Source organism: Mobula hypostoma, chromosome 27, assembly GCF_963921235.1.
Source record: "Mobula hypostoma chromosome 27, sMobHyp1.1, whole genome shotgun sequence".
Lineage (NCBI taxonomy): Eukaryota > Metazoa > Chordata > Chondrichthyes > Myliobatiformes > Myliobatidae > Mobula > Mobula hypostoma.
The window spans coordinates 23,384,284-23,409,280 of NC_086123.1; the positions used below are offsets into that span (position 1 = coordinate 23,384,284).

The 24,997-nt window shown below is 36.5% G+C and overlaps 1 protein-coding gene across 2 annotated transcripts in view; it reads left to right on the top strand.

Moving 5' to 3' along the window:
* LOC134338554 (ABC transporter B family member 1-like) overlaps positions 1-24,997 on the top strand; it is a 142,935-nt gene that overhangs the window by 24,917 nt on the left and 93,021 nt on the right. For both annotated transcript variants that reach the window (XM_063034460.1, XM_063034461.1), the window contains 4 exons: positions 6,890-6,950; positions 7,449-7,584; positions 9,169-9,357; positions 13,410-13,444. In XM_063034460.1, coding sequence (XP_062890530.1) covers positions 6,890-6,950; positions 7,449-7,584; positions 9,169-9,357; positions 13,410-13,444 — 421 coding nt within the window. The remainder of the gene's footprint in view (positions 1-6,889; positions 6,951-7,448; positions 7,585-9,168; positions 9,358-13,409; positions 13,445-24,997) is intronic.

Genomic DNA, 24,997 nt, shown 5'->3' on the forward strand with positions numbered 1-24,997 from the left:
GCTTGGGAAATTGCTTATTTTGTGTTCCGTTTTGGTCCACGCTCCCTTCCTGAGCTTGAACATAACAAATCCAGTTGCTGTAATATTCATTCATTTGTTCATTTCCACATTGTGTTGATGGCAGTTATGGAGTCTAGATATTTGATATTGTCACTAATCTCTTGGAATACCATGCTGCATCCTGTGATCCTTCTTTCTATGCTGATGATCTGAGTGCTTTATAGCCACTGGATATATTCCTCACAAGGGATACCAGCATGGCATTGTTAAAGTAGAGCAGCTCTCTGGTGTACTTGGTTCTCAGATGAACAAAGCTGACAGGTATTTTAGTACCTGATAGTTTGTTGGATTTTATTTTCAAGCAGCTCTTCTCATTTAAGCCTCTCTTTTCATTAGTAAGGGCAAATTGTTCAGCTTCAGTAACAGGTTTCAAAACAGCAGGTATTAAACCAGTCAGCAGGTTCCCATTCCTGTTTCCCATCCAGTGTTGAAAATAGTAATTTGACATATATTTCAACTCTATTTGGAAATGTTAGAAACACAGAATAGTATTAGTTCTGTGGAATTGAAAATCTTATCTCAAAAGACAAATAGACTTGTTAATTTTGCAGGAATTGCCTTTGTGCTTTGAATAGAAAAGCTTGAAGAGTTGCCTCCTTACCTTGGAACACAACAGAGGGTAGTTCAAATCACTGTCTATACTTTTGTAGCTGAATGCATTATAGATCTTGTTAAGAGACTTGCTTGTTGTACTGATCAGATCATTGCTTAGATCCAGCTGATGTCGATGATGTGACCAGGGCACCATATGGTTTGGAGACATTTATGATTATAAAGACATGTAGTCCTCTTTTATTGTCATTTAGTAATGCATGCATTAAGAAATGATACATTATTTGCTCCGGTGTGATATCACAAAACACAGGACAAACCAAGACTGAAAAAACTGACAAAACCACATAATTATAACATATAGTTACAAATAGTGTAACAATAGCATAACTTGATGAAGAAGTCCGTGAGCACAGTAAAGTTGAAAGTTTCTCAAATGTCCCACATCTCACACAGACGGGAGAAGGAAGAAAAACTCTCCCTGCAATGCCGACCACAATCCGACTCTGAGTCATCCGAAATCTTTGAGCTCTGATCAGCTCTCCGACACCGAGTACTGAGCGCCATCTCTGTCCGAATGATTCGACCTCCTTCTCGGTGGCCAAAAGCAGGCAAGGCCGGGGATTTTGAGGCCTACCCTCCAAAAGATTCCCGACCACACAGTAACGACAGCAGTGGACGGGCGTTTCAGAAATTTTTCCAGGTGTTCCTCTGTGCTTTCACGTCCATTCTCCATCAAATCAGAATTGTGCACGGCCCCTATTTAACAGATATGATATTATTTTTCACTGGAGGGCTGCGCACGCGCGGCACGCTGCCATCTTCTCCTCCCGCCTTGAAAGAATATTATTTACACAAACCTCATAACAGCAACATACAGTGTCTATAAAAGTAATCACCCCCCCCCGCCCACAGGAAGTTTTCATGTTTTTTTGTTTTACAACATTGAATAACAGTGCATTTATTTTGGCGTTTTTGACACTGATCTACAGAAAAGACTCTTTCATATCAAAGTGAAAACAAATTTCTACAAGTTGGTCTAAATTTATTACAATTATTAAACAAAATTGATTGCATGATTACTAACCCCCTTTAAGTCATTTTGGCAGCAATTACAGCCTTGAGTGTGTGTGCATAGGTCTCTATATTAGATTTGCACATCTGGACACTGCAATTTTTCCCCATTTTTCCTCATAAAACTACTCAAGCTCTGTCAGATTGCATGGAGATTGTGAAGGAACAGCCCTTTTCAAGTCCATGCACAAATTCTCAATTGGATTGAGGTCTGGACTGTGACTTGGCCACTCCAGGATATTAACTTTGTTGTTCTTAAGCCATTCCTGTGTAGCTTTGGCTTTATGCTTGGGGTCATTTTCTTGCTGGAAAACGTCTTCTCCCAAGTTGCAGTTCTCTTGCAGACTGGATCAGGTTTTCCTGCAGGGTTTCCTTGTATTTTTCTGCATTCATTTTACCCTCTACCTTCACAAGCCTTCCAGAGCCTGCTGCAGTGAAGCATCCCCACAGCATGATGCAGCCATCACCATGCTTCCTGGTAGGGATGATGTGTTTCAGATGATGTGTGGTGTTTAGTTTATGCCAAACATGGCGTTTAGGCTGATTGCCAAAAGCTCAATTTTGGTTTCCTTATATCATAGAACCTTCTAGCTGACTTCGGTCTTCCACATGCCTTCCGGCAATCTCTAGCTCAGATTTCATGAGTTTTCTTTTTCCAACAGTGGCTTTCTCTTTGCCACTCTCCCTTAAAACTGTAACTGGTGAAGCACCTGGGTAATAATTGTTTTATGCAGTCTCTCTTGTCTCAGCCACTGAAGCTGGTAACTCCTCTAGAGTTGTCATAGGCCTCTTGGTGGCCTCCCTCACTAGTCCACTTCTTGCACAATCACTCAGTTTTTGAGGACTGCCTGCTCTAGGCAGATTTACAGTTGTGCCATATTCTTTCCATTTCTTGATGATTAACTTAACTGTACTCCAAGGAATATTCAGTGACTTGGAAATTTTCTTGTATCCATCTCCTGACTTGAGCTTTTCAATAACCTTTCCGTGGAATTGCTTGGTGTGTTCTTTTGTCTTCATGGTATAGTTTTTGCCAGGATACTAACTCACCAGCAGTTGGACCTTCCAGATAGAGGTGTATTTTTTACTGTAATCAATTGAAACACCTACACTGCACACTGATCTACATTTAACTAATTGTGTGACTTCTAAAACCAATTGGCTGCACCAGAGATGATTTGCTGTGTCATATTGGGGGGGGGGGGGTTAATACTTAAGCAATCAATTATTTTGTGTTTTCTATTTGTAATTAATTTAGGTCACTTTGTAGAGATCTGTTTTCACTTTGACACAAAAAAGTCTTTTTCAGTTGATCAGTGTCAAAAAAAAAAGTGAAGCTAAATCCACCATGATTGTAAGACAATAAAAAAAATGAAAACTTCTGGGGCGGGGGGGGGTGAATATTTTTTATAGGTGCTGTAGCTCCATTTTCTTTATATTCCATGGTGCTTAATGAAAATGGGCCACAGCTCACAGTCTGCCTGCACACTTGCATTGAAGTCCAGAAGCAAGAGATTCGGGCTGATTAAGCTCCTTGTAGTGGATTTTTATTTAACTTATTTTACACTTTCAGATATCTCTTGTAATAAAGTGTGCAAAGAAATAGTATTTTAACTAAAAACATTCAGCTACATTTGCCTTCTAATTGCAGATTATCTGATTACTTGGAGAAGTATGTAGGCGATATTTGAAATTGAAAAGATGGATGGGAAACAAGGGAATAATGCCAAGAATTAACTGCAGGCTTAATCTATAAGTTACAGTAAATGAAGAAAGTTGCATGCATTATATTAACCAAGCTAGTTATATTTTGGAATGAAACATAACAAAGTTTCAAAGATTTCCCTCAATGTGCAAGTTTCAGAGTTCATTGCTACTATGAAATGTTTGCTGCTTTACAAAGTTGTTTTACTGTTTTTAATAAAATGGACAATGTGTATGACTGCACTCGTTAGTCACATCAACATTAGGATGAAACAAAAAGAAGTTATCTTCTGAGTAAGCTAATCTTTGTTGCACTTGATTTAAAAATGATCTAATGTACATTCTGGGAAGTGTGTGTTTCAAATGAACTGTTCTTAACCCTTAAACATTTTCAAGAATTCTGAGTTAATGGGATTGTGGTAATTTAATTTTTCCCCCAACTTGGTTTCTTTCTCTGTCTTAACTTTTATCAAGAAGTTGATATGTGCTGAAGTATTTTGTGCATATTTCAACAGCTGAAAATATTTTGAGATCGAAGTGTTGATCTACGAACTATACCTTCTGATGAAAGAAGTATTGTTTACTTGTTATAGTACATGTCTAGTCAGGAAATGGAACCCTCCAAATAGCGTTTGAATGAACAATGAATAATGGGGCAACACACATAAAAGTTGCTGGTGAACGCAGCAGGCCAGGCAGCATCTCTAGGAAGAGGTGCTGCCTGGCCTGCTGCATTCACCAGCAACTTTTATGTGTGTTGCTTGAATTTCCAGCATCTGCAGAACTCCTGTTGTTAATGAATAATGGGGATTATGATTTCATAAAAAGTTACCACACCGCAAAAATAATTCAGTGTGTTCTTGCTGCTGGGGCTTGTTTCAATGCATTTCCTGGTCTTTGGGATGGAAAGTAGATGAGGAAACCTAATAAATGATTTATTATTGCAATTTAAATAATGACTTATTATCTTCCATGTACTTTGTTATTGTGAAATATGATAATTCAAAGTTCCTGACTAAACATGAAGATGAAGAATAAAATTTGTGCTAATGAACTGTAGATTATCTGGTCAATTTAAATCAAAGAGGGTAGCAATTCTTTGAACAACTGGGATGTTTACCTAGTGCTTGCAATAAACTTGTAAATTAAGAGTGAATGATTTTGAAAATGTTTCAAACCAGTAAACTTTTACAGTATAAAACTTAAGGAAAGACATGATACCTCATACCTTTATAATGGTGGTCCTAAGAATTTCTGAAATACTGCAAGCAAAAACTGAAAAACATCTACTTGCTTAGTTTTGAATCAGGAGAAGATTGAAGATCTTAAATATGAATCCCTTTAATCATCAAGCTGTTAATTTTAATATGGCTTTACTAGAGGAGAAACTTGCTATATTTGACAATAACTAAGAGCCACTGGATACTTCTCCAGTAAAGATTTATTCCAAATCTTTCAATACTTTAATTTTGTCATTCATGACTATGTATTCAAAATGTAGTGACAATTCACCTTTGTTAAGCCTTGTTAGACTTTGATATCTTGAATCTTCTCTCACATTGGTATCTGATATAGTAGCACATATTGGAAAAAGAATTGTAGAAAATGACAGTAAAGAACTTCAAAGGCAGCTGGCACAGAAGTGGGATTTATAAGAAAATGAATGGCGACACAAACAACTGAATAATGAATGTTAGCCTTAATAGGAAGGAAACCATATTATGCACCTCATATCAAATTGAAAAATTGTGATAATATTTGCTTTTCGGTCTGAAGTACTATATTTAGACTGACTCTTTTGTGTATCATGTAAAGCATCATAGATACCATCTTTCAGATGAGATATTCACCAAGGGCCCATATGATCCCTCAGATGGGCATTGACAAAAAGCTATGCGCCCCAATTCAAAGAAAAGTAGAGATTTTGAATTCAGGTCATTATGTCCCTTGCTTAATGTTGGAAATGGACATACCTGTATATTTTTAACCATTTTTGGGTGTTCATATTGTGTAAGTTTATTTGTTACACTTTCTGCAGTATCATGGTAAAATAGTAAAAATATTCTTGAGGTGTTTTCGGTTACTGAAAGATATGTGAAAGGTGCTATCTAAATGGAAGCCCAGCTTTTTAATTTTCTTATTTAAATTCCAGCAGACTGTTTTAAAAAAACATTGAAATTGAAGTTAAGAGAAGCTGTTGATCGGTGACCAGTGCTTCTATTACTGTTGTTCCATAATCAATTTGAAACTTTCTATCTATTCATTTTTTTGGTTTGGAGAGATTGGAGAAACAGTTGCCTAATGTGTATGATTGTGAAGTTATAACTCTGACATAATAATGAATATTGATTGCCATAAAGTAATAGAAAATTACTGTGCTTAAAGTTCTTGTTTAAGTTTAAATGAATATTAATAGTACTAAATTTATTTTCTGATTTAGTACATAGATGATACTTAAATAACTGTGGTGTGTTTTAATGGAAAAGTCCCAACCCTAAAACCATCAATAAACCCCTGCTTACAATTAGGCAATATATAAAATGTGTATTTGTTTTATAAATCTGATCTGTAGTTTTCCAACCTGACTTTGTTGGATGCAGTGGTTTTTTTTTAATTGACTGCTGCTGCACTGGCAATAACATTACCAAGTGACAACAAAGAATTTCCTATTTCTTTTCATTTTTCTCCATTACTTCTGTTTCCATTCATTTAATTCTGGCTTTGCATATGGACTATGCAATTAGTGGCCCAGTCTAGTTGCATGATTAAATTGCTAAGCTTATTAGAAATTCACTTTTTGTTCCATTGATCACTTAATTTATTTTTCATTTTAGGCAATTATAGTGTTAGTATGGTTAGGGTAAGATGTTTACAACAATTTTATAATCAACTGGAGAGTCATTTAGTTCTAATATTCTTGATTTAATATTTAAAAACTGAAATTTATTTCCTTGCGAAGAGTAATTGAAATTTTGCAGGCTTTCAAAAACAAGATGTGCCACCTCTAGTTAGAATATAATTTTAATTTACACCCAAAATTACGAATATTATGTGTAGTTGCAATGTAATCTGCTCAGTGTAACTGTCAAGGTGCCAAACACTCGAAAGAGGAAATGTACTGTATATTGCTGAGTTATAATATATTTTTTCCAGTTAATTTCTTTAACTGCCAGTTTTGTTCCCAGTGAAAACAGCAAGTACATTTTGAGATTGGCAGTTCAAAACTCCAACTTTTTTTTATTTCTATGATAAAAGTATCTTTGAAAGAACAAAAGTCCTTTTCTGCAGTGAATGGCAGGAGTGTTGAAATTTTATTAACTGAGCATTCTTTTTTAGTTATTATTATTTGTGATCTGTAATTGATGTTTCCAATTCATGCAAAGTTTTACTGAGTCAATTTGATTAACATACTTTAAATATGTAATTAAACTTTAAAGTATTTTCAAATAGTTTATGGAAGTTAAGCCAAATTTTAATTTAAAAATTTCTCTTCCAACAGAACTGGTGAATTAACTAATCGCTTGTCATCTGATACTCAAATCATTCAGAATACCTTAACAGTAAGTACAAGAGCAAACAAAAGAATGTTGTATCTTCGCTATAAAGATATCATGCAATGTTAACGAAGCATGAAAATAAGAATTTGATTTTTCTTCCGATGTGATATACATATAAGTGTATACTATTGAAGTGCTTAGATGCCCGATTAAGAATTTCAAATTATCTTTCCACTACTGACTTGTTGGTGTTTATGTATGCATTGGTTGAAATATAAGAGGAATAAATGTCTGTGTTAATGATACATATAAACTAATTATTTGATAGGCACTTACTACAATATCACCAAAACTTATTGTTCTAAAGATTTCTTAAAGGTAAAAATGCAGAAGATGCAATTTTTATTCTTGATGAAGTTTCCTTATAATGAAAGATGTTTTAATCATCCATAATATGACTGTAACTGGAAAAAATATGGGAAGTATTCTATGAAAATTGTATGACAATGGAAGTAGAGCTTTTATATGTTTAGTCACAATTTGGAATTGTTTTTACTGCAGGTAAACCTATCCATGTTGCTGCGATATACTTTGCAAATAATTGGATCTATTGTTCTCATGTTTGTTGTAAGTCCAGCATTGACTGGAGTGCTCCTCGCTTCCGTTCCAGTTGTAGCAATTGGAGGAGTGCTTTATGGTGAGTTCAAATTCAGTTTCAATGTGCAGATTGAATTTTTGGAGAGAGAAAACATTTTATTAACTCATGCTTGCATATGAAAGCTGCAGGCAGCAATTGTTTCACTTCTATAAAATAAGTTGGTACTTTTTCTCTTCCTATATTTTTGTCTATTTTAATGCATTTTCCATGTGTTTAAGTGTTCTCCCAATCCACCATACCCATTTCACAGACCTCCATGTAGGCCAATGCTGTCATTCCCTCCAATTGCTATTGGAGTAAGATCATCAGTTGGCTAAAACCTTAGCCAATATTACTCCTAATCCTTTGTTCTATTAGGCCTAAAATGTTTTCACACCACAAATAATCATTTGACACAGCAGATCTATTTGCCAACAGTATAACGATCATTGTCCCCACTTTTCTCCATCTAATCCAGTCAAAAATCTTTTCTAGCTCTTTCATAAATGTGAAATTCTGCAGATGCGAGAAATCCAGGGTAATACACAAGCAAAGTAATGGAGGAGCTCAACCGGTCAGGTAGAATCTACGGAGGGAAATAAATGGTTGACATCTTGGGCCTGTTGAAGAGTTGTGGCCTGAAACATTGACTGTTTACGCCCCTCCATAGATGCTGCCTGACCTGCTGAGTTCCTTTTGCTCTTTCTCCCTCTATTTTCTTAGTTTAATGCTAAAAGCATTCATGCCTTGAATTGTTTTGTGTTAATGTGTTACACATTCTAACTACTTCATGGATAAATGAGTCTCTTGAATTTAGGCTTTTGCATTTATCAGTGACTGAAGGTTAAGCCATAAATAGAACACACTCTCTCCTCTATTACCATCAAATCTGCACTTGCTGAAAATCCTGAAATAACAAAAAAAGGGGAAAAAAGAAACCCAGATGCTGTCTATTGAAAGAGAAACAATTAACATTCCAGTCCTGTAAGACCACCCCCACCAAAACCCCACGTTTCAAAGGAACACCCTCACCTTATCAAGAAATGAGCCCAGTATTCAGTTCTATGTTAGATGATATCAATTCTATTGTACATGATAAAGGCTTCCAATGTGAAGCATGTCGAGGTGTTCTGTTACTCTGTTTAAAATCCAGAGTTCAGCTGCAAAATATCAGTTACCTCTGATCAGTCTTGCTGATTATCTGTAGTGGCTGAGCAGAATTGTTACTTTAGTCATGTCATTGCTTGAGTGTATTTTCATAAACACTACTAAACTAAGACTTTTATTTACCCACAGGCAACCCTGATGTTCTTTACACTGTAGAAAATAATATGTTGTTATAAAACATAGCACATTTATAATTTCAACATCAGTTGGGGAGAACTTGTTTCTGGAGACTCTTCAATTCTATTATGGATTTGAAAGTCTAGTTTTCTAGTAATGCATAATTATTCTTGTATTTCAATCAGTATTTCTCAGTGGTAAATAGAAATCAAACAGAAGGCTGTGAAATTTGATTTCATATTTCAGTATTTTTCAAAAGATAACTTATAATGATTGTCCATGTAGCATTTCACATTTGCTCAGTAAATGCTTGTTCTTCAAGATGGTGATAACATTGTTTGGTTTATGCTACTTACCCAGGAGAATTTGTGAAGAGACTACGAAAAATATTCCAGGATGAGCTGGCAGCTGTTGGCTCAACAGCGGAAGAGACTATTTCTAACATACGTACAGTGAGAACTTACTGTAGCGAAAAGAAATCTGAAGAACTGTATGGCAAAGGAATAGATGAGAGCTATCAGATTGGGAAAAAGCTAGCTCTGGCAGAAGGTATAGTTCAATGAATTTTAAAAAACTTGGGTTGTAGTAAATAACCCAACTGTAAAAGCTAAATAGTTTTTATTCCAACTATGGATTAAGATTTCATGTTTTACTCTTTTTTTTGTGTACCCGTCTACTTTTGAATTCATTTTTCCCATGGGGTGGTAGGGAAGAAATTAAGGAGCACCAATTGCTAACACAGTGTATTAAGACATCTTACTTGGTTTAGCCAATAGGCCCTTCAGGCCCTTGATCCACACCCCCAACAACTGCTGATTTAACCCTAACAATGATTACTTAACCTACTAACCAGTACATCATTGGACTGTGGGAGAAACCCATGTGTCCACGAGAAGAATGTATAAACTTACAAACAGTAGCGAGAAATGAACCTGGGTCATTGGTGCTGGAAAGCATTGTGCTAACCAGTACGCTACCATGGCTGCTGAAATCAAGAATAAAATGTTGACAATATTTTTTCAAAAAAAATTAATCAAATTATTAAAGGTTAGACCTCTTGAAAGTTGGGGTCAAGTCTCCACGGAATTTATGAATTTAAAAAATCTGGTCTTGTCATTGTTTCGTGGAGTAGTTTTGTGCAAATAGATAGAATTCACTTATACACAAGTATGTTGATTTATGGCATGAAAAAGATTATATAAATGTAACTATTCATGTTTTTCTCTTCTTTGATTATTGGCTTTACTTTTGCATTCTATCATTGATGAAAGTGCCCTGTATTACTATTAACTCTTCATTTAAAAGAAACAGCACTGCATAGGGAAAGATCTGTTTGGATCCACCCAGATCTGCTGCCAAATGAGGCTAAACTGTGCTATTCCTGAGTAGAGACAGAGTGCTGGCCTGGGCACATCTTAATGTGGCCAGCTTCTGTAGATTTCCCAGCTCCAAGGCTGGCAAACTGCCTGCTCTTTAGATCTGGTGTAATAACAAAAGGGACCATGAAAATGATGGAGAAAACTTAGCTACTGGGAGAAAGATGGATATAACTGCCTTTTGATTTTTTAAAAATAATGTCATATTTTTCTTACATGAATGCTTTTTTCAGTAGTTCTTGTAAGATTTAACACTTTCATCCAAGTAGAATAATTATAAATGTTATAAAGTGATGAAATATTCTATAATTTTGACAGCTGGTGAATCTGAGGGAAAGCCTCACCAGCTGTCTTAGCGATTCAGCCAGCCAGCTGTTCAGTTACACTGGCTTAGGCCCGGTGCTGCACTATTTTAGGCTGGGAGACGTGGGTGTGCTGAGAGCCAGATTTCCTAGTAGCCAACCACGTCCATGACGACTCTGAAAGAAGAGCATAGTCTAGGGGCTGCTGGTCATCATGTTTTGCCTCCTTTTCTCCAAGCTAATTTGCTGCAGTAATTACCATAATGCCAATTAGAAATATGACCCATCTATGGGAGAGGTAGGCTTTCTTTGAAATATTTATGGGTTAAGTCTTTTGTGCCTATATTTATAAAATTACAGTCTGCTGTGTTTAATTAAACTTGAAGCTACTGGTGCGTTGGACCCAATGACAAAACAGTTCAGTCTGGGAATGAGCCCATTTTGCTGATGATTCAACTAGATTAAGTATATAGTTCATTTGATACAAGGAAAGACTCTTGGTCAAATAAATTACAGCTTGACAAGTTAATGATTTGTTAATTCTGTGAAATATCCAATTAATTCCAGAAATTGTCATCCTTGTTTTAACTACATGGCCCAACCTTATTAGTAACCTCCCCTAGTTCTGAAAATATCTGAAATCTCTGTTTCCTTAAAGCTGCCACCTTACTGATCAAAGATGTCCACCTCATCATTCAATTGCTTGGGCATTCAGTTGTGGAATCCCCCCTCTTAATTTCTCCGCTCCTCCATTTAGGATGCTCTTTAGAACCAATTTCTTTGACTGCGGTTGATATTTATGTGAGTAACGGTCAAACTTCTCTTGGCATTGTACCGTATCAGATCGATTGTGAGAATGTGGCAGGTGAGCACGCGGCTGTTTGCTAGCACGGTGAGTCGACTGAGACTCCTATATGTGGAGGGTTCTCTTATGGGCACTGGCTTTCAAGTGCAGATGTTTTCATCTTAGGAGGCCTGGTTCATCGCTCCCGCACAGCAAGGTGGCCGGAGTGTACAGTTACCAATGTGACTCAGTAATAATCATACTACTCTGTGTGTAGTAACATTTAAATGACTTGCATGAGCACCTGGCACATTCCTGCAATTGATCTTGCATGGTACAGGCATGTTTCTTATTGCAGCAAAGATCCATGAAATAGTTAACCATATTATTGAAACTGTATAAATGAAGTAATATTTGTAGTGCTAAAAACCAGAAATTCATCATGGGCTTAAAGGTTATTAGGCAGTAAATTTATATTAACAAAATTAATCGAATACATTTAACATTAGACATTCTGCAACTTGTGAGAAATAACATCAAATGATCTAGACATGCATGTATTCTTTCCTGTTTGACCACTGACTGCAGAAAAGGCCGTTTTATGTGTATTTTCTTCTGGATAACATTTGTTTTAATGATTTATTTCATGCTCTGAGATGCTCTTTCTGACACAGTTTTACAAATTTTCTGTGTGATGTTTTCTAGCTTTTAAAACCTGCATTCTGTTGCACAAAGCCCACGTTGGGTGCTACAGTAGCATAGCGGTCAGTGTAATGCTTACAGCTCAGTGTCAAATTTCAGTTCCGGCGTTGCCTGTACATTCTCCCTGTGACCGTATAGGTTTCCTCCAGGTGCTTCAGTTTCCATCCACAGCCTACCGGTTAGTAGGTTAATTGTTCATGGTAAATTATCCTGTGATTAGGCTCGGGTTAAATAGGTGGGTTGCTGGGCGACACAGTTTATTGGGCTGGAAGGGCCTGTTTTACAGTGCATCTTTGAATAAATAAAAATAAATCACACGTTGAAAGCTTCACATGTATGGTGAGATGAGCAACAAGATTTGTAACTGCACTATCTTCACAAAAATAGAGTTTAGCACCATTCTTGATGGGAGAAATGACAGACAAAATACGTTCAATGTGATAAAGGCAAGGTGACAACAGGGATAACGTTCTGACTTCATGCTTCTGTGGAACCTCCAACTAGAAGCATATAAATTTGAAGGGTCCTGATGAAAGGTATTGGCCCAAAACAGTGACATCCCATCTATAGATGCTGCCTGGCCTGCTGAGTTCCTTCAGCACATTGTATTGCCGGAGATGTTGTTTGTCCACCTTTGCAACGATTAAGTTAAATGGTTATAAAATTTATGTCAACATTGTAATTTTAAAACCAAGGTTCCCCACCTTTATTATGCCATGGACCAATACCATTAAGCAAGGGGTCCGTGGAGCCCAGGTTAGGAACCCCTGTTTTACAAGGCCTCTGGGAACAAATCACACATGGCCTCCCTTGCCTTATTTAAAATCCTGGTCATATTGCAAACAGGAAAAACGCTTCAGTGTTTTTAGAAACTTGCATCCCCAAAAGCAATGAGTCATGTGTCCTAAATCTCGACATAAAACTGAATTTCTATGAGTTTTAATGTATTAAAGACTTGATGTTGCACATCAGCAACTTGGCAGACAAGAGTAAAACTGAGTTTTATAGGCTTTGATTCCAAAAGACTAAGATTTAAATTTCAAAACAACAAAGTGAGAAGTTAATTGGAATAGAACATTTTGCTGTGTATATAGTATATTCATCGACTGAAGCCACTGCAAGATGCAAAGGCATTTTTAAAGTACTGATGCTATTACTTTTGTAATGTACTCAAAGCCATCTACCCGGGTTACAGGATAAAGTTTTTGTCAGACAATTTAACATTTCTTGTCCTTGTCCTTGAAAGTTATAGTAAGTATTTCTATTGTTTTACTGAAGCACTGTATTGATTCATGCAATTTTTGGAGTTACCTCATGGTTAATTTTTAGGAGTAAATGTCCATACTACTTATTTATGTTGTTTGATGAAAGTGAGTGGGTAATAGTTTCTTTAAATTGAGGTATAATTTTATATTTTTTTACTTTGTACATTTTTAGGGTCCTTCAGTGGGCTGGTGCTAACTGTCTTACAGGTAAGAGATGACTTGCTCCGAGAAAATTGAGTGAGAATTTGTTCCTCAAAATTCATTTCCAAAAGATTGTACATGACCTTAAAATTTTACGTTTCTGCTTTTCACCCGGTCACAATTTGTGTCTACCAAATGCAGCAGAAATTCATTTGATTTACAAGGTCACCTTGGAGTAATAGTGTATATCACTCTGTTGATGGAGGAGAACAGGAATAAATACAACCTAATGTGAGACACATTTTTCAAAAGCAAGTCTGATGTTGCCACTAGTCCAGACCTTCAAATGATAAATTATGCTTAACTGATTTATCAACCAGTCAAAAAGACCGCGAATTAAACCACAATACTTATTGGTGTTGAATAGCTTGTATGTTCCCATAATGGTGTGTCTGTTGTGTAAGGGTTCCAATTAATGAAGGCTTACTAACAGAATGAAATAGAATGATTCATAAAGCAGTATGAGAATTTCTCAGACTTTGGACTGAAGCCACAAGATAACTGCCCTGTGGGGATATTGGTCTTAAAAACACTTGAGCTGCCTATAGAATGTATTGCAGCAGGAGTTACTCAGTTACTATTGTCTGCAAAGGTATTGTGATTTATGAACCCATTCAAGGTTTTACCCAGATTTGTGAATGTACTAAGATTTGAATTTTGGATTTGTTGACTTGTTAACCATTGAATGTGAATCTTAAGCTTGATGACGAAATCCATCCTCTTGTACTTTTTTAATAGCCCTTAAAGAATACTCATAAGGTTCTGGCTTGCATTGGAACGTTCTCTTTCCTGTATCCATATAAGTATATTCAGTATCCATATAGGTATATTCAATGGAATGTACATGTAAATACGAGGGGAAAAACAAAACTCTAAAACTAGACAAATCTAAAATCTAAATAGTTATCTTTTTAACTGCAAATACAGTGGGAGACATGGGTGCAGCACAGTGTAGAAAAGAGGAAGATGACTACCCTATAAGCAAGGACAATCAGAAATATAAATGCTTTAAAAACTTTCTGAAGGTAATCATTAGTGCATCCTCGTTTTCTTTAAGGTATTGTAATGCATATTACTTCTCCTTATCTAAGTATTTTCTTCTGCTCCTGGCCACATTTTTTTCTGAGCTGTGGCGGGCTGGCTTGAGTTGATTAATTCCATATGTTGCATCTGTTTTTAGACTAAAAAACTGTAGCTAGTTGTCAGTATCTCAATCAACACTTCTCCATTGTATGTGAGTGGATGCTCATGCACAGATGTGCTGTCTTCACTGCAGCTTTATTTTCTGTGTTAGATGCCACTGTTGTAACCCTTTAAGTATGTACTCGAAGTAAATGAGAATTCTGGGTTGTTTTGAATGGATTATAACTGAAAAGTCTATCAAGGAGTTGTCTGCCTTTTTTGATATAATTGTCTTTTACAATAATCAATTTTACTCATGTATGAAATGGATTATGTTTAATATGTTCATATTTCTTTTGTTTTCCCATTTGGTTTGCCGAAAGAACTCTTCAAATCATTCTATAACTGTTGTCGGTCTTTTTTTTACTTTCCTGAATTGTAAAAATTTTGCTGTAGAATTTTAACTCTATGCCTTGTACATATTTGGCTTTAATTATTAAAAAAAACTGTTATTCTTACCTTGAGTATATGAAGTACATCCTCATTTTAAGACAGAATATGAGCTACAGAAGTTGATCCAAGCTGGATTGGTGTGAGTTTCCATCAGCCTTAGCATCACGGAGTTCCTGCTTCCAGCATCTCTTTCTGGAAGTTTGTATTGGCATGATTGGACTTAATTGTGATGCTTTTCAGGGGTCACTTTTTATTTTTGCCAACACCTTGAGATGGAGAGTTAGTACTGCTTAAAGCTTTTTGAGCTCTGAGCATACTTTTGAGGTCGGGGTACCTGGTCTCTTGCCACAGAAGAAATAGAGATACTTGGTGTTCATGTTTTATCTGTTTTCCCATTTGGTTTGCTGTCCTGGTGAAGGATCTTGGCCCAAAACGTCGACTGTTTACTCATCTCCATAGATGCTGCCTGGCTTGAGTTCCTGCAGCATTTTGTGTGTGTTGCTAAGAGATATCCTTTAGGTTAGAAGGAGAGGTCGTCTCTCCTTCCACCACTTTCAGTTCTGCATGTTCCCAAAAAATGGGGGCTTTTCCAATGCCAACTTGAATGCACTGTGTCAGCAGTAATATTAGTTGATGGCTGAGCAGACTTAAGGGGACCTCCTGTGCTTAAATTTGTTTATTTTGTGTTAACTGATCTAGTGGTTTGAGGTTCCTCCTGTGGGTAGTCATGTCTCAAAACAACACAGAAAAGCAACAATGACTGCTGCCAAGTAGACCATTATCGTTGTGCCACATTCAAGGTTTTGAATTTCCCTAGCCAGCCAGAGGTTTTTCTGGCACATCAAAATTGATGAGTATCTTTGATATTTGCTATGATTCACAAATCTTGTTGTCAGAGTGTTGCTATGCAGCAGGGGTAGGTAGATTTAGAGCCCCTGTTTAGTACATGTTTAGTTTGCAATTGCCTCATAACCTTAACTAAGGACTTTGGCAATGTCTTGGAGTTCGAGTGTTGTTTACATAATGCAATTCTGACTATATTTGAAATTATCTTGCCTCTGGACTGGAAATGACATTGGTGTAGGACATTGGTGAGGTCATACATGGAATATCATGTGCAGTTTTGAGAAGCTATCTATAAGATATGCTTGCCATGGAAGGAATGTCACAAAGATTCACAAGACTAATTCCTGGGGTTATAGGATTTGTAATAGTCTTTGGTGACACATCAAATCTCCTCAAACTCCTAATATTGTGTCAAGAAAAATAAAAGCAAATGGGTAATGTGGAAACAAGAATGCACAAATTTTTATGCATTTATCAGACAAAATATCCTAAAATGCAGATGTAAAATGAACTTTGTGTTTTTGACAATAATATTGTGAAAATAGCTGCAATTTGGGGATTTACATGCATGTTAAATTTAAAACAAATTCCAAAGTTGCTGCCAGTGATTCAACACCTCCTCCCTCAACTAACTACATTGTTTTGCAAACTTTACCAGAATCTAGGGGTGATTTGATGGAACTTGGGATGCTTTTGATTTGGTCTCATTGCAAAATGTCATAAAAATACTGTTTTTGTTACACAAGGTCACAAATGAATTTTTGATTATATAGTTATAATTTCTAGACACCTCTCTAAGCCTAAAAATGTTTTTTTTTTCAGTGAATTATAATTCTCTCTCAAATATTGCGAAGTATATTGGTTTTTAAAATAAAAAATTATAATATTTGTGTGAACCCAAGTTTTGTTTTATCTTTAGGTTCCAATCTTTATTTGGTGTCTGTAAAATATTTTTCCTTAAATAAAAGGAATGACAATTTCCCCTCACCATACCCCCACATCATTCCCTGCCTTCTCCCAGGCGGATTCCTTAATCTGATACACAGGCAGCATGGATAACATCACTCCTGGTCCACTGTGGGGATTTCCTTGAACTGATGCCTGACAGCAGCTAATGTCACAAAAGACAAAGTCTATTCAACAGGCACTAGATCTTTTTGGACAACTTCTTTTGAGGTCAGTAGCAAGTGCCGTTGCTTCACTGCTGTCAGCAAGATTCTGGCCATAAATTGCTCTACTAGTATTCATTGGTACATTCAAAAAAATTAAGGCTAATGTAATATTTTGGAGTCTTGACAAAGTCAATGCAGTTTTTTTTCTCACCCTGCACTTTGTCTCACAGAGCATCACACAGAGATCCTTTAAACCCAGTATTAATCATAGAATCATAAAGTTCAAGCTTTTAAATACATTGCATCCAACTATATTATATCTGTGCTCCTGCAGAAGTGTCTGGTATGTCAGGAAGTTGTTTTCTCCTAACTTTTCTTCTAGTGATGATTTTTTCAATTCATCATCTTAAGCTGACAACTCATCAGCCATCAGATATACTTCAGCTTTATCAGAATAATTTGTAATACCTCTCCATGATTTAATGCTTGCTTTCTCTGATTTAATTCTCTCCAAATCAATGAAACTTTGGGTTATTCTTAAGATTCATCTACTCATTGTAGTTTTCCCTGTTACTGTTCTAATGCTCAGTGGAATCATTTCAACTTGAATGCATCATTTCAACTTAGGTGTAACTAGTCACCTGTTTTTCATAGGCTATCCTCAGTGTGTGGATGTTCTTGACAAGGCTGATATTTATTAGATTGTTGCTATTTTTAGAATTATATACAAAATTAAACCGGAGATCAGTGAAGAACAGTGTGGCTTTGTCGAAGGCAAGGGAACAGCAAACGCCACTTATATTCTCAGGAATATTATCGAAAGGTCAATAGAAGTACAACAAGACCTATACTTCTGTTTCATTGACTACACAAAAGCCTTTGACACAGTGAAACACCAAGTCATCATGAAAATGCTTGAAGATATTAATATCGACAGAAAAGATCTAAGAATAATCAGGAACCTCTACTGGCAACAAAGTTCACCCATACAGATAGACAACGATATTGGTGAATATCAGCTAATAAAGTGAAGAGTCAGACAGGGTTGTGTTCTATCACCAGACCTGTTCTCCCTGTACAGTGAAAACATCATGAGAACCATACAAGACCTACCTGGAATAAGTATACTATACAAGTACAATATCAACAACCTCTGCCAAGCAGATGATACAGTACTGATAGTAAGCAGTGAAGTAAATTTACAGAAACTAGTATATACCGTCAACACAGAGCGAAAGACTTGACCTAACCTTAAACAAAAAGAAAACTGAAGTAATAGTACTATCAAAGAAACCTGATATCCCAAACCTATAGGAGCGTATTGGGAAATGAAATCCTGAAACAAGTTCACAACTCCAAGTACCTTGGATCATGGGTAACATCTGATGGCAAATGCGAAACAGACATAAAAGCAAGAATAGCAATGGCAAGAACAGCATTTATAGAAATGAGAAACATCCTAACGAACAGGAAAATAGCAAATGATATCCGCCTTAGAACTCTCAGCTTCCACATTCTTCCTATATTGATGTATAGCTGCGAATCATGGACCATCACAAATGCAATGGGAAAAAGAATCAATGCAGCAGAGATGTGGTTCCTCAGAAGAATGCTATGCATATCATATACGGACAGGATAGTCAACGAAGAAGTTCTACAGAGAACGAAAACAAAACATTACATTACGTAAAAAAAAAATCAGAAAACAGCAATCAAAATTCTTTGGACACATCATGCGAAGAGAGATGTTAGAATATTTAGTTACAACTGGAAGGAAAAGAAGCAGAGGCAGACAGAGAATAAAAATGATAGATGGAATAACATCATGGTTAGAAACAGGGGAGGCAACAACTACAATTCGGAGGGTCAGGGACCGTGATGAATGGAGAGACATGATCGCCCACGCCAAACGGCAAGGCACCTGAAAGAAAGATACAATTCCTCAGGTGTGGTCTCACCAAGGCCATTTATGGTTGTGGTAAGACTTCTTTAGTCTGGTACTATGTTGATTACATTTACAATATACCACTTATGTGCTAAATATTTAGGGTTAACGATGCAATTTTGAGTGTTAATGTGCAAAAAGGATTACAGAGTAAAATAAGGATTTCTATTTTGTTCACTCTCTAAGCATGTTGAAATATGCATAGATTATGTAATTTTAAAGCACCTCAATTTACCTTACTTTCCTACAAGCATTTGTTGGAGAAAAAGGTAGAAAAGGAGAAAAAGGTAGAAAAGGAGAAAAATCTCAAAAGCAAGGGACTATTTATTATAATGCAATCTGTTCTGTGCATCAAATGGCTATTAATAGAACTTGAATTTTAGACTATTTCTTAGGTATGAGATAAACATTCAGCCATAGTTAGAATTCAAATAGGGGAAAGCCCAAGCACAACTGGTACTAAAGTTGTTAACCATCTCTTTGCCTCCAGAGATGCTAATTAACCCACTGAGGTTTTTGAGGTGTAAGGCCAATTGTAGTAATTCACATTGTAGGTCCAGCTGGGACCAGCCAACATTGTGCAGCTCTTATTAGTGCTAACCAGTGATGATTTAATGCCCTAGGCTATCAGGGAAACTATTAGTTTTCCTTTTTAAAATGGAGTGAGCAGTAAGTTTATGTAAGCAAAATTTTACTTCTAAGATGCTTTGTTAGCAATTATTCTGTTTCATTTTGTAAACTAATATTTTTTAAATAGTTTACCATATATTTGTGTAAAATTATTTCAATGTGGTGACCATAAGATGTTAAGTAACATTTTAGTTTAAGATGAATTAGTTCAGACTGAGAATATTTAGCAGGAAATATTCTTACATTGTTGCCTTGCACCATTTAATTCAAATTCACTAATTCCAGTTTATTTTGCACAGAAGTGAAATCTTAATTATCATCAAGAGTTCTATGATTTTGTAAAAATAACTTTGCATTGTTTTTACAAAATCATGGAACTCTTAATGATAATTAAGAGTTTGCTTTTGTTCAAAATAAACTGGATTATTGAATTTGAATTAAATTGTGTAATTAAACAGTTTGACTAAGTTTGGCCAAGGGAATCCTCTCAGGTAGCTTTGTATTGTTTTTACAAATTCTTGGAAACCTATTCAGTTTTTTCCCCCCACGGCATGTTTGCTGTATTTACATTTTGCCTGAGATAATTTTCTCATATGGCATTGTGGCAGCATTTGCACACAGCTAGAGCAACCATTTGCAATGTGGTGGTAAGGATGAGTGGAGCTGTGTTGGAATCCATATGGGACGTATTGGAACTGGATTCTAATGCAGCTTGACCTGCTGAATATTTTCTGTTTTTATAGCTGTGCAGCCTTCTCAATATGTGCACCGAGAACTGGCCAGAGAAACCCTTGCAATTTTCTTGAAGCAACTTTGGCTTTGTTTTAGAGGATAAACAATTTGATTCAAAGCAGGTCATTTGACACAAGTAATTAGAGGAAAGGCTGCAGAAAATCCATATGCAACACTGCAGGTAAGAGGATATATTTTGGAGTTATTGAGCTCTAGAATGGAATGCCCCCCCCCCAAAAAAAAAGGCTGGTCAGCATATGTTTTTAGCATCAGTGACATCCTGTGTCTTCATAAGAAATCCCCATTGTCACTCTTCATTTTCACTGCATTTGCCATTCACCCTTTGATCTAAACCTGTATCCCAACCATTCTGTGAAGGTCTGCATCTCCTGCAAACTGATCACTGAGTCATTTACTGTTAATGCCAACTCTGATAACTTTTATGTACTGTTTTCCAGCCTCCTCACTTCTATCTGCACTTTTCTCTGTAGGCAGCCCAGGACAAAAATTCATTTTTAAACTACCGTTTGCCAGTTTTATCCCTCCATTTGACACAGTACTACTGCAATCATGATCTGTTAAATCATTCACTCGCCTTCCTCCCCAGTGCATTTATCCCAGCAGAGTTATTTGTCATTTTGAACAGAACTAGAACAATAAAGCTCTGGAACATGACCTAGAGCACACAAGCCAAATTGAACGGAGTCTCTTCTGCCTTCATGTGGTCCATATCCCTCCATTCCCTACATAATCATGTGCCTATTTATAAACCTTTTAAATTCCACCATCATGTCTGCTTCCACCATTCAGTATTTCAGTTTTTCGGTTAAACTGTTATCGACCATTCAAATTCAAATAGATTAGTCTGGAGTATAGCCGATGTAAGGTAGCTTAGACATTCAATTCTGGATCTGGCTGGACCTTATCCAGTATTACAGGGTCTCTTTGACATTGTGGACATCATTTAGTTGGAGACTCAACAAATCCATTCAGCAACCAAGTAGAGAACAGGTAGTTTTAAGAGACTAAAGAATCAAACTCCTTGTTTACCTTTCTCTCCAAGTTGATTTAAAGCTTCATCAAAGATAATGTTTCGCAGGCAGTGAGTAATTGCATTTAGTTAATTGTACAAGATCCTTCAAAATGGCTGCTAAATGGGTCATTCTATATAACTTTTTCTCTCTATTGGGTCAGCATAAATTAGGTTCACAGCTAAGGTTCTCCTTCAAAAAGCTGTCACAGAGTTGAACATTATTGGGAAAAGTTGGGAGGCTTAATGAGCTTTATTTTAAGTGAAGATGTGTTGAATTGAAATATTGCCTGTTTTTAATATTAAAGTCTCAAAGCTGTGTAAAGTTCTGAAGAAAAAATGGCATTTTGAAAACTACCACAAAATGACCTGTAGAAAGTGAAACCCTATAGTGGAGAGGACTATATTTTGATTTCTATAACGTTAAATCACTGGAAAGGCATTTTAAATGATTGCACTCATTGCAACCATAAATGAGAAAAACTAATTATACTGTGGTTGCTAAAATAAACATGATTGGATTGCATGGTAGCATAGTAGTAGAGTAAAACTATTACAGCATAAGCAACCCAGGTTCATTTCTGTTGTTATCTGTAAGGAGTCCGTATGTTTTCCCTGTGACCACATGTGTTTCCTCTTGGTGCACCAGTTTCCTCCCACATTCCAAAGGTGTGTGGATCAGTAGATTAGTTGGTCGTATAGGTGTAATTGGGCAGTGTGGGTTCTTTGCGCAGCAAGGGTTGTTACTGTGCTGAATAAAAATAATATAAAATACTCAGCAGGGTAGGTGGCACCTATGGACGACTTCTTTTCCTCCTTACAGCCTTAAAATCTTTTAAGATCATGAACTTCACTAGTATAAGCTAAATCTAAGCTACTGCAGGTTTCACAAACTGAATCCGCACCCTAAATGCTAAGGGAGTCCAGCAATTTTTTTGGCGAGGCAGAGTTGAACAGTGGAACTGAGAACCAGATTCAATAGCAGGAGCCAAGACTTCTGCAGCTGGTGGCCTGTGCACTGAAGCTTTGAACCTACTGCAATATAAAGTGATAAATGCTGCGACTTTCATGATAAACAACGTATTCGCATCCTAGCTTCACTTTATCGAAATTTAAATTACCGTGTTCCCATCAACTGCTGTTGTAACTGACTAAAATTGAGCCATGCAGAAGCTGTAGCTGGGAAATATAAAAGTCTTCATTCACACGGCAAGCCTCCAGAAGAATCCAAGAGAATCGCGCTGTCCTGACACAATGATAATAATAAACCATTAACTACATGTTCAGTTGCCATGATCACCACTTCAACATTTGAAACATGAAGTAATTTTACAGATTACATATTTAGAATGGTAGTGCATCAGAACTAGCAGAAGCCCTTTGAATATTCAATGCAGGTGTCTGTTGCAGAAGCCTCAGTACAAACTTTTGACACCCAAAATATAAGGATAGCTCAATGAATATACATCTTACTAGCATGATAAGTGACAAAACAGATCTGTCCTGAACTGTGCCTTAAGTGTCAGGTTTACATCTGTGTTACTAGCAGGAACGTTCATCTATTGTCTCCCTGACGTAGTTTCAATGGAGCAGAGAATGTCTCGCACTCAATGATTGGAATTACTGGCCATAAAGTATCAATTGTCAAATTCTGTGCAGGTTTTTATTTCCTGAAGACTGGTTCTCACTTTAGTTAATCCATATTATGCTGTCCATAATTTCATAACTCTAGAATGATCCCTAACACATGAGTGCTGAAGCCCTGAATCTACGATCATGTGAAGGGATAATGCTGTCAGTTGCATGATGTACAACATCCTCAAACATGTCCTTGTTTGATCATACTAAATACCTATCAACTGGCTTAAATAATATTTAATGTTGGTGTTGTCCAACAACACAGTTAGAATTATAAATCTTCTTATTGCATTGCTAAAACTTTCCAAGCATGTTACTTGTCATCATAGTACCAGAGAAGGTGAGGAACTACAATAAAACTAGAGAACTCCAGCTAAACAATGTGAACCCTAATGCAGTATTACCTCAGCTGCAGCTCTTGCCTGTTCTAGAAAATTCCTCCTTCTTTCAGCATCCAAATAAAGGTACAGGTAGCTTTTTAACTTGTCTCCATTTGATCCGTTATTAGTTTCTAAACTGCTTATTTCAGATGTATCATTCTGTGGTGTTTTTGTATTTTCTTCATAATGCCTCTCTACATAACTACTCATGGAAATACAAGTTTCATTTTACATCCTTAGTCAGGCTAAACTATTCTTTAATTGGAAGTTGAAGGAGACCCAGCAACCCATCTTGTCCAGATATTTAGGTAAAGCTGATCAAATACATACTCTAACCTAACCCTTTCAAAGTAGAGTAATAACAGGGGGTAGTGTTATTTTCTATTTGGTTTCGAATTAAAGTAATATAAAGTTTACTGCTGAAGAATTAGGAAGAAAATTTGCATTTGTGTGCTACCTGTCCTGAATTTTATTGAATCGATGTCACTTTGCATACACACACAAAATGCTGGAGGAACTCAACAGGCCAGGCAGCATCTATGAAAAAGGGTAAATAGTCGACGTTTCAGGCTGAGACCCTTCGTCAGGACTGGAAAGGAAGAGAAGTCAGATTGAGAAGGTGGAAGGTGGATTAGGTGGGGAGGAAGAAGGGCAAGCTGGTAGGTGATAGGTGAAACTGGGAGGGGGAGAGGTGTGAATTGAAGAGCTGGAAAGTTGATTGGTGAAAGAGATTTGTATACAGATATGTTGGCCAAAATAAACAGCAAGATAGACAAATGGCTAGTTATTCTGTACTGCAAAGCTTTCTGATTGCTATAATAAAGCATGAGCCTTGAATACAGTTGGAATCCAGAACACGTAGACTCCATGCTGCCATGAGGAGACCTTTATTAAATCCTTTGGAAAGCAAGCGGTGTTTTATATCTGCTGCATTGGAATAGTGAACATGAAATCTTCCATGAAAAGCGATTCCATTCCAAGAATTTTTTCCTGGCACTATATTCAGCTACAGGTGGCTGAAAAATGACTGCATACAACATTTTCTACAGGGATATAATTAGATGGGTCTTTACACATTTGTGTAAAGTTCATATTCTCAATGGCATAAACTAGCTACATTTTAATTTTTTCCAGATGTGTAGGTGCCAACTTGGGTAATATAGAACAAGAATATCAGTGATGGCTTGTTTTTGGCTGTTGATGTGCAGCAGGGATCCAGTACTTGGCTGTGAAAAGGCTGTGACATGTCCATTCCTCATGCATGCAGATTTAATTTATTGAGCATATTGTACTGAACTACATCTCAAGTCAATTTGTTTAAAAAGCATTCTGTTGAATCAGTAGCATAGATAGAAGTTATATTGTATTTTCAATCACAGCCAAAGGAAATTTGGTATATAGTGATTTCGGCTGCTGAAAGAGATTGTTTTCAACTGAGCTTGACATTGCAAATTATCTGGAGGTGTCAAGCCAACTTTGTGATGTCTTCAGAATGGATATCTTAAATACTCTATAATTAAATACTTTTTTTAAAGCAATTATTCAGTATGCTTAATTCCATTCAAGACCAGTAAAAGGCTGTGGGCATGCAGATGGAGAATAAAACCAGAAAATTTTGGAAATACTCAGCAGGTAACTTATGTGCTGTAACTCCAAAACATAAAACTAATT